The sequence below is a fragment of the Penaeus chinensis genome, chromosome 19 (genome assembly GCF_019202785.1).
Source record: "Penaeus chinensis breed Huanghai No. 1 chromosome 19, ASM1920278v2, whole genome shotgun sequence".
In the NCBI taxonomy this organism is placed as follows: Eukaryota; Metazoa; Arthropoda; class Malacostraca; order Decapoda; family Penaeidae; genus Penaeus; species Penaeus chinensis.
Genome location: NC_061837.1, coordinates 26475586 through 26485585, shown reverse-complemented (window position 1 = coordinate 26485585; position 10000 = coordinate 26475586). Strand labels below are relative to the sequence as shown.

Sequence of the window (10000 nt, the reverse complement as noted above, 5' to 3'; positions counted from 1 at the left end):
TCATGGGTGCACCCACAGACAGTGAGAGTGAGGAAAGTGAGATGGGACGGCTAGAGGCTCTTCTAGCATCACGAGGACTCTCTCCCAGCCTCTTTGGAGCTTTGGGTCCTAGGATGCAACACATTCTCCACCGTTCAGTCTCATCTTCCATAAGTAAGTTTGGTTTCTGTTGGTTAATAATGGAAATTTACATAGAATCTTTTTGTAAAGAAAGAAAGAAAGAAAGAACTACTCTATTACTCTATTACTTCAAAATTTGAGAGTTAATGTTTCCTTGCTTCTCTTTCTCAAAAGGCTCCAAAGCACAGCAGTTGCTTGTTGGTCTTCAGGCAACTGGGGATGAAAGTGAACAGCTTCAAGCAGTGATAGAAATGTGTCAGTTGTTAGTAATGGGCAATGAGGATACATTGGCTGGATTCCCAATTAAACAGGTGACACCAGCACTCATCAATTTGCTCAATATGGATCACAACTTTGACATGGTAAGTAGAAAATGTGGTGAAACTTATTGTTTTGCTGTATTTATTGATATGATATTACAGATGTTTCATGACTGATATATGTTCTGTAGATTACACAACCTTTCAGTGAATTGGGTTTTTTGGAAATATAGAATATTTAGAAGGGATTTACGGGTACAGACACTGAATTATTACTCTTAAGATAGCTCTACTAATGTGGATTTTCTGATGTTTCCTTTATTTCTAGATGAATCATGCTTGTAGAGCATTGACTTACATGATGGAAGCTCTGCCTAGATCATCTGCTGTTGTTGTGGATGCTGTTCCTGTGTTCCTGGAGAAGCTGCAAGTCATACAGTGCATGGATGTTGCAGAGCAATCATTAACTGCCCTTGACATGCTGTCTCGCAAACATTCTAAAGCAATATTGCAGGCAGTAAGTAATTATAGCTTAAATTGAATCATTTACTTGTATTCCTTGCTTACTGATGATCTTAGAATATAAGAAGAGAGCTATATCTTATATCATCATTTACTTTTTTCTTCTTACCAGCATGGGGTATCAGCATGCCTCATGTACATAGACTTCTTCTCAACGGGTGCCCAGCGTGCAGCACTAAGCATCACAGCCAATTGTTGCCAGAACCTAACAGCTGATGAATTCCATTTTATAGCTGATTCTCTCCAGCTACTCTCTTCCAGACTCACATCACAGGTAATGTTTTGTGATGTTTAAGTGGCTTTATGTGGTAATAAGCTTGAATTTTATTACTGTTTAATATGAAATTTTATTTGTTGACTGTTGCATATGATTGATATAATGTATGCTCTACCTTTGCAGGGTGACAAAAAGTGTGTGGAGAGTGTCTGTTTGGCTTACAGTCGACTGGTAGATTGCTTCCAGAATGACCCAAATAGATTACAGGAAATAGCTGGTCATGGCCTTCTTTCCAACATTCAGCAATTAGTAAGGAATTTAGAATTTATTTTCAATTTCATTAAAGATTTTGTCTTTGCCAGTCAATACATTTTTCTTATTTTTGTGATGTCCTTTATAGTTTTTTAATGTGAATTGATAGAAACTCAATGCTTGTGTATGTTCTTGATATAGGCAACAATTCTTGGAAGTAAAGATTTAAAACTGACTAGTGATTTCTGTTACAGCTGGTGATGTCGCCACCAGTATTAAGCAGTGGGACATTCATCATGGTGATGCGCATGCTGTCTCTTATGTGCAATAACTGTCCTGAACTTGCGGTGCAACTCTTAAAGAACAACATAGCACACACATTATGCTACCTTTTAACAAACTCAACTGAACCTCCTGGAGAGCAAGTAAGAATTAATTGAGTACTGTTTAATTCCTGTTGTTTAGTGTATCACTTCATGAAATATATATATGAAGTACATATCATAAAATTGAATAATGTCACGAGTAGCTGAACCATGCAAAGAGAGACCTGTATGAAGGGAAAGACGGGTGTCCTTTGGGAAAGATTCCGGGATGGTTGGTTCAGTGATCTGTGGTGGCTTGGAGGGGATCTAATAAGAGGATATTGTAGAAGCCACCCAAAAAAGGATAAAGTGGGCTAGAATAGAATGAGGTATTAGGATATGGGGGATCGCTATATGTGGCTTTGAAGCTCGAAGAATACCAAACAGTAGCAAGTATACTAGATTACTTTCACTTAATCGCATTCACACCAAAATAAAGGCAGGAAAACAGGCCACCAGGAAGTTGACTTGGCTGACTGTATATGCTCAATTGAAGTGACTTGGGACTTCACAGCTAAAGCTGTATGTGTATTTTCAGGTTGAGTTGGTGTCCAGAAGCCCACAGGAGCTGTATGAGATTACTTGTTTGATTGGAGAGCTGATGCCAATGCTTCCCTCCGATGGTATCTTTGCAATTGATGGAGCTTTACAACGTCCATCAGGATGCGCTCAAGACACAGTAATGTGGCAGTGGCAGGATGACAGGGCAACATGGCAGAACTATTCCACTAGTGATTCTAGGATTATTGAGGTAGAGTATGATATAAAGAGTACTTGGTCACTAAAAAAAAGTGACCTTACCTTTTTCACCACCACAAGTATATCAGTAGAACTAAAGTATACTTTACATAAGGCAATGAAGAGTTCTGAATGCAAGAAATATCTCCTATACAAAATAGTTGTTAAAAAGAAGGACTTATTAATGAGGAATAAGATTTGAAAAAAAAAAAAAAAATTATAAGATTAGCAATTTTTTCCATTCTTTAATCAGCTTGCACACCAGTCTGGAGAGGATGAGATCAGTCTTTGCATACAGAGCCGAGCTTACACAATAGACTTTCATTCAATGCAGCAGATAAATGACAACTCTGGCACGATGAGATCTGTTCAGCGGCGCATGATGCCAGTTGGGTTAGCTGGGACTGTCATAGCAGCAACTCAGGTTAGTATTTTTTTCATTATGTCTTTAAGAATTATGGTAAAAACATTATAGTATATAAGAAATTAAAGAGCTGGAATTAAATACTTTACTTTTAAATTCTATTTCTTTTTACAGGCCACGGATGCAAGAGCAAAGTGCCTGCAGGAAGATTCGGATTTAGCATCCAATCTCATTCGTTCATTGTTTAGTTTATTGTATGAAGTCTACAGTTCCTCAGCAGGTCCAGCAGTGCGCTACAAATGTCTGCGGGCATTGCTAAGGATGGTGCAATTTTCAAGCCCTGAGCTTTTGCAACAAGTTTTAAAAAGTCAGGTAAGATGTCTTACTTTTTGAGTGGAAACATAAGCATTAGAGTTTGGGAGATAGCAATATTTTTCTTAGTAATTTCTATTGGAATTTTATGGAATACTTATTTTTAAGGGATGGCATATGTGAAAGACTTGATAAAGATTTATTATGCAGAACTAGAATAGAAGAATTTTGGTGATAAAGCTAATTTCTAGTTTAATATCAGAATCATCTTACATATGGTGCTATTCTTCTGAAACCTAAAAACAACAGTTGCTTTTGCATAAAGAATAGCTGTATTTTTCACAGTAGAGTCAAACACATTTCTAACCTAATTTCATCGTCTTTCAGAGTGTATCCTCCCACCTAGCCACTATGTTGTCATCGCACGACCTGAAGATTATTGTAGGAGCTATTCAGATGGCTGAGATCCTTATGCAGAAGTTACCTGAAATTTTTGCAATTTACTTTAGAAGAGAAGGTGTAATGCACCAGATTAAGCGACTCTGTGACCCAGATGCGACTTTAGGTCCTCCTCCTGCAAAATGGAGCAGTCCTGAACTCTCCCTAGGGCCTGGCCGTGGAGGAACACCCAGCTCAGCTAGTCCACTTCTAACTGGACGACCATTCAATGGTAATTGTTTAGACTCGACCCCATCTCTTCCAACCCCACCAAGTCAGGATGAAGATAAATTGCAGAGCCCATCCCAGCTGCGTCTAGCTGATGTGCTCAAGCGAAAACGAGCAACTCGTATTCGAACTGGAAACTGGAGAAAGAGCAGACAAGAGGAATCACCTGCATCATCATCATTTAGTGAATTCTTCATGAAAAGTGAGTTGACTTTTCTTTATACACTTTTCAATTATTTCCTGCAATATTTGTAGATGTTGTGTGAATGTAGTGATGGACAGCTTAGATTTAACCCCTTGGATCCAGTTGCCACAGCAATCACATGATTTAAAATCCGGATATCAGGCTTTCGTGAGCAGCCACTCTGCCGGGTGGCAGCTTGTAGGCCAGGCACATGCAAACACATGTGTGTATGTGTTGACAAGACTCTGCCTCCTATTTGCAAAGTTATTTCCTCTTTTTATACATAAACATTTTTAGCTATATGTCCATTCTGTCACCCAGTCCTTCAGCTGAAATGCTCACAACGGCAGATTCGTGTCACCTGGCCTACAGCCAGATTTTCCCGTGTCTGCATGCTCGCGTCAACTGCCCCACAAACCTGATTTTTTCATAATGATGGTCATGTCACTAGGATCGAAGGGGTTAATACTAGTGAAAACTACATGCAGAAGGAAACATAGCTTCAGTTAGTTAAATTGGTTTTGTCTAATTCACATTCCTCTGGATTCTAGATGCTGGCTTAGGTGGAGGACGAGAAAGCTGGAGAGGCATGGGGAGTCGGACCAAACTAGTGGCAGGCACCAACAGCGGCAGTAGTAGTAGTGGTGGTGGGGGAAGCAGTAAATCCTCTTTCCTTGCCAATTTCAATCCATCACGTTGGGGAAGGTGCAGTTCTGCCACATCAACACCAACCCATGAATCTCCTTCAGGAAAGGTAGCCCATTTGCAGCTTTTTTAGAGAAAAGTGTTTATACATTTATAGTCTCAATTTGGAAAGATTGAAGAGTACTATAATGCATTTTATATAGTAACTTGTACACCCTCCATTCTATACCCAGTCCCTGTCATAAAGGGTTACAAGTCTCTGTTTAGTATTATAGTATTCAAGTGATGGCGTACACGTCATTACCCATGATGTTAAGAAAGTAGATATAACAGCATGTGCATCAAAAGGTGTTCTCAGACCATTATACACATGTAGTCTGAGAACACCTCTGGCCACACATGCCCTCATTTGAGAATGCTACTTTAAGTACTTTATGTACTTGGTAGTTATTGAATCAATAATTGCATGAGCCATTCTTAATTGAGTGCAGACAATGTATAGATAATAGACTTTTTGTTAATAAAGATAGATAAAAAAGAAAGGGGGGGGGGGGGCCATGTTGGAAGTTTGTCATTATCCAAATACTGCAAATTAATACAAAAATAGAATTAAAAATAATCGTGATAATTAGATTTTATGAATTGTATTTTTAATGCTTGTGTCTGTTTATGATTTTGTATGTATATCCTACATGCATATTTCTGCTCCATAGGACAAACTAGTTGGTAATAGTGTGAGCAACAGTAGCAGTAGCAGTAACAAGGAAGTGGTTCGTGTCTGGGTGAGGGAACAAGCGCAGCGTCTCAACCAAGAGTACTTCTCCACAGAGCTTCAGGGAGCCACACACCCTGCACTTAGTGTCCTAAATAGACTTATAGCAGCCATACAGCAATTGGAGCAAGATGTATGTAAAGAGAGCACTTTATTATCATCATCATTACATGAATATATTATTTTTCCTTTTTAATTTGTATTGATTTAGAAATCATGTTTTTTTTTATGTAGATTCTTGGAGGAGTATGTGTAAATGTTAAGAATTCAGTTTTGATTTATTTGTGCATAAATTACTTCTGTCTATCCTCTCTGTGAGGTCAATTGAAGTTCATATATAGTAGTGAGAAATTCAGCATTATTTGATTTTGTCTTACACTTAAGTTTGTATATCTTCCAGCCAAACTGTGCTGTTATAGCACTGAGGGAAATCAGCAGAATTGTGACTGATAGTGATATCAGTCCCTTTGAGGTGATACATTCTGGGCTGGTGTGCTGCCTCTTGTCCTACCTCACAGCATCTGAAAATTCTACTATGTCCCTAACACAAGATGGAAGTTTAATGGCAGCCATTGGAGGCACAGGCAACAGCACAGAGAATGGGAGCCTTACGTCTGTCAGCATAAGCACACCGCGGGACACCCGACTCAGGAATTTCCTTCACGTCTTCCTTGGTTGCCCAGTAGGTATCACAGTGGAGTTTTTGTAGATCATAGTTATTTTATAATGGTTCTCTTCCTTCTGCTCTGTGCCCTCTGATATTTTTTTTTATAGGATGAAGTTGTACTCACAGGTTTAGTGATGATCATGTTAAATAACTATTTCTATTCCTGTATTCCTCTGGTTATCAATGACTTCTCAAGTGCATTTTTGCTTTGATAATCCATATATATTAAATATATATAACAGAAACAACTTATGTAATAGATGAATACTCAGTTTGTAAAGAACTGGGCATCACATCCAAGCTAGCAAGTATTAATTTTTGCATCACAAACCTTTAGAGATATTTAAGAAATAGGTTTAACCCCTCAATGATGGCATCAGAAATCTGAGTCACTGATTCTGGTGACTTCTGGCAACTGTCCTGCCGTTTGGCCCGGGAGTCTGCTACATGTAGCAGAACTTCCTGCTCGTCTCGCTCTAGTGCATCGTGGCACCTATAGCAGTACTCGTCATGATGAGTTGGTTTGTTATGACAGCTATAGGTGTGGCCTGGCAGTAAGAGGTTAAAGTTAATTAATATTAGGATGTTGAGAGAGGGTTCCAAAATCTATAGATATTAAAATTAATTTTCAAGAATTTGACTTTGTATGGACATCCTTACTACAAAATATTTTAATTTCAGTTGGACCCATTAAGCCTGGGCAATGTGGACACCAGTCATATTGCATTGTTCAGTGCTCTCGTGACAAAGCTCAATGGGTGTGTCAACCAGTTGGAACAGTTCCCTGTGAAGGTCCATGATCTCCCAGGAACTGCTCTTTCAGGGGTTGGGAGAGGAGGCTCAACCTCTGCCATCAAATTTTTCAACACGCATCAACTGAAGGTACCAAATTGAAAGAAGTAGATATATATCATCATTGTCCTTTTCATATGTCCTCTTTCTCCTCTTTATTTCCATTATCGCTATCATCAGTCACATATCATTATTGTCTTCATGCACTTCCTTCTCATCCACATCTACTCCCTCTTTTTTTTTTCTCCTCATCCTCATTTACCATTACCTACTCTTTACCTTCTAGCTTCTACATCAGTTATTGAATCTATATCTGTTGATAATGCAAAAATCAACAGAGAACATCTACTAAATACTACTTCACTTTGACAGTGTAACCTTCAGCGCCATCCAGACTGCACGAGACTGAAGCAGTGGCGAGGTGGGCCAGTAAAGGTTGACCCTCTGGCTCTTGTACAGGCTATTGAACGTTATTTAGTTATCAGAGGTTATGGTCGACTCAGGGATGAAGACGATGACAACTCCGATGATGACAATTCTGATGAGGACATAGATGATACACTGGTGTGTATTGGTTATAATTGTTATAGTACATTATAATTATTTGTTTAGATTTACTCATTCGGTTTCTTGATCATTCTATATTTAAAAGTTTTGAACACCCAAATGGTAAAGTATGAGTATTTCCAGACACAATTCTTTGTATATTCTGCCCAGTTTTTTTGTAGTGTTAGGGAACCATGTTTATGGCTTTTAGTAATGTGGCCATTGCAGCAAATTAATGGATTTACAGTTTGTCTTACATGGAAACTGAATAAAGATGTTACACTGAATGCCCTAATATATATTTATATTGTTTGATAAATTATGAGGGATTGGTTATGAAGGTGATTTATCAATCATGAATTGAGTATATTATTAAATTTCCAATATAGCTTTGCCATACATAGGAAAGCATGTTTACACTTGTAATAGGGAGCAAGTTAGCTTAGAATCATGATTAACTTTATAAATCTGTTGCAACATTTTTAATGGATTTTAATGTTGTGGATTCTTTTAGTCAAATTTGCCATTTGGATTTTGAACTTTCCTCAGTATATGCTCTCAGGTGACAAGCCCCTGGCAACAACCCCTTGGCTGCAGCCGGTTGTTGAACTTGGAATCCATACATTTCAGGCGAGAAGCCTATTCATTACTTGAGTTTTTAAGTTAGTTTGTTCAAGTCATATATCTCAAAGAAAGATTTCATTAAGAAGTGCAGTAATTATAGGAAAACTTGTACTTTTACATTCACAGTTTGTGTAAAACTTTTATTAGTTTGATAAGCAAGAGCAGGATTAGATTTTCAGAGATATTGCTAATGGAAGTGCAAGTTAGGAAAAATTATTTTACAGATAATAAAATGAGAATAACAAGGGATTATTCACACAGGCTGCAGTATCTGTCAACCAGAGCTCTTCAAGTCATAAACTCCAGTTTGTCATTGGTGATCACGTCTTGCCGTACAATATGACCGTTTACCAAGCCATTAGACAGTTCTCCTCACCATCTGATGCCAGTGCCTCTGAAGCAGACACTGATACAGAAACCCCCATCTCACATTCAGCCATATGGCTTCAAACCCATACAATTTATTATAGGTAAGTTACTTCTTTCTGTTCATATCTTTTTATCATTATAGAGTGTCATATCCTTGATAACAGATTTTCTGCAAATTGTTCATAAACTGTTTTTATTACCATCAGACCTGTACAAGAGGAGGAGCAAAGTCGAAGTTCAGGAGGAAGGAAGGGCAAGGCAGGAGGTTCAAAACCCAGCCCAAAGAAAAAAGCAGATGCCCATGTTGGAGGTTAATATGGCTTAATATATTTATTATCATTGTATAGCTTACCTACCTATATATTTATAGACAGATATTGTGTTCCTAAGATATGTGTCGTCATGAAAGCTTCTTGTCTCTAATCTACTCGTCATTCCAAGTCTCTCACATTAACCCATTGGGTCCAGTTGTATCATGGCAGTCAAATCGCCATCTAAGGCTTATGTGAGCAGCTGCTCTGCTGGGGGGCTGCTTCTAGGCCAGGTGCTCGCAAATGTGTGTATGCAGTGACAAGACTCTTTTTGTCTCCTATTTGCAGTTATTTACTCTTTTTATACATACGTGTTTTTAGTTTTCTTTCCTTGCACAAACTCCCTATCATCTCTCTAGGTAGTCTACAACTTAGTACAAGAAAAAGAAAGCTCTGTAACACTTTTGTGTCATTTATTTTTATTTTTACATAATTTCAATTTTATGCAATACAACCTGCATCACTGCTCGCGTCACCAGGAATACGTTGCTGAACATGGAAATGGCGTACTCCATGGGGCTGGCATTCTTCCAATCACTGCTCACTCACATTCCATACTCGTGCATTGATGGGAATAATGCAAAATCTCCAAATGAGTAAAAATAAACCTCCCTAAATGTTTGTGCACTCATGGCAAGTCTTTTCTGTCACCCCATCCTTCAGCCAAAATACTCACGACGGCAGGTTCGCCTATGTCTAGATTTTCCCGTGACTGTATGTTCATGTCACCCACCCCTCGAGCCAGATTTTTTCATGACATGATGGTCACGTCACCTGGATCCAAAGGGTTAAGCTGTGAGAAATATTAACATAAAATATTTTACTCTTTGCATATTTATTGATACATCCCACACTTTTCAGATGGTAGTATTGTGGGAGGAAACAATAGTGTTCTGGACCAGTACCTGACTGCTAGCCTACCAGCCAGTGTGACTGTAAGTGACCCGAGCTTAGAAGTGCTGGCATTGTTGCGAGTTCTCCACGCTCTCAACCGCCATTATGGTGCCCTCTACCCCCCAGCCACTTACCCGTCCCCACTACCAACTGCTGAGTTCACAAACCTGAAACTGACAGCCAAAGCAAATCGGCAGTTGCAGGACCCTCTGGTGATAATGACTGGCAATGTACCACCGTGGTTGCCTCAGATTGCTTATGCATGGCAAGTATTCCTTTTAAATTTGTCAGATTTATTACTCATTTCTCATGAGTTAGAAACTGATTTCTGATTTTCGTTGAAGGTATGCTTCATGTTTAATTTTGTTTATATTCCTCAT

The 10000-nt window shown here is 38.7% G+C and overlaps 1 protein-coding gene across 5 annotated transcripts in view; it reads left to right on the top strand.

The window, feature by feature from the left end:
* The window catches only part of LOC125035409 (E3 ubiquitin-protein ligase TRIP12-like), a 63545-nt gene that overhangs the window by 39939 nt on the left and 13606 nt on the right, over nucleotides 1-10000 (top strand). For 3 of the 5 annotated variants that reach the window (XM_047627783.1, XM_047627787.1, XM_047627786.1), the window contains 18 exons: nucleotides 1-153; nucleotides 295-482; nucleotides 709-897; nucleotides 1015-1176; nucleotides 1303-1428; nucleotides 1626-1796; nucleotides 2275-2487; nucleotides 2728-2898; nucleotides 3013-3210; nucleotides 3538-4018; nucleotides 4552-4754; nucleotides 5359-5550; nucleotides 5818-6099; nucleotides 6766-6966; nucleotides 7249-7440; nucleotides 8308-8516; nucleotides 8622-8725; nucleotides 9588-9885. The exon at nucleotides 1-153 is cut by the window's left edge and continues 63 nt beyond it. In XM_047627783.1, the coding sequence (XP_047483739.1) occupies nucleotides 1-153; nucleotides 295-482; nucleotides 709-897; nucleotides 1015-1176; nucleotides 1303-1428; nucleotides 1626-1796; nucleotides 2275-2487; nucleotides 2728-2898; nucleotides 3013-3210; nucleotides 3538-4018; nucleotides 4552-4754; nucleotides 5359-5550; nucleotides 5818-6099; nucleotides 6766-6966; nucleotides 7249-7440; nucleotides 8308-8516; nucleotides 8622-8725; nucleotides 9588-9885 (3733 nt within the window). The remainder of the gene's footprint in view (nucleotides 154-294; nucleotides 483-708; nucleotides 898-1014; nucleotides 1177-1302; nucleotides 1429-1625; nucleotides 1797-2274; nucleotides 2488-2727; nucleotides 2899-3012; nucleotides 3211-3537; nucleotides 4019-4551; nucleotides 4755-5358; nucleotides 5551-5817; nucleotides 6100-6765; nucleotides 6967-7248; nucleotides 7441-8307; nucleotides 8517-8621; nucleotides 8726-9587; nucleotides 9886-10000) is intronic. The other 2 variants (XM_047627785.1, XM_047627784.1) reach the window with 2 other exon arrangements.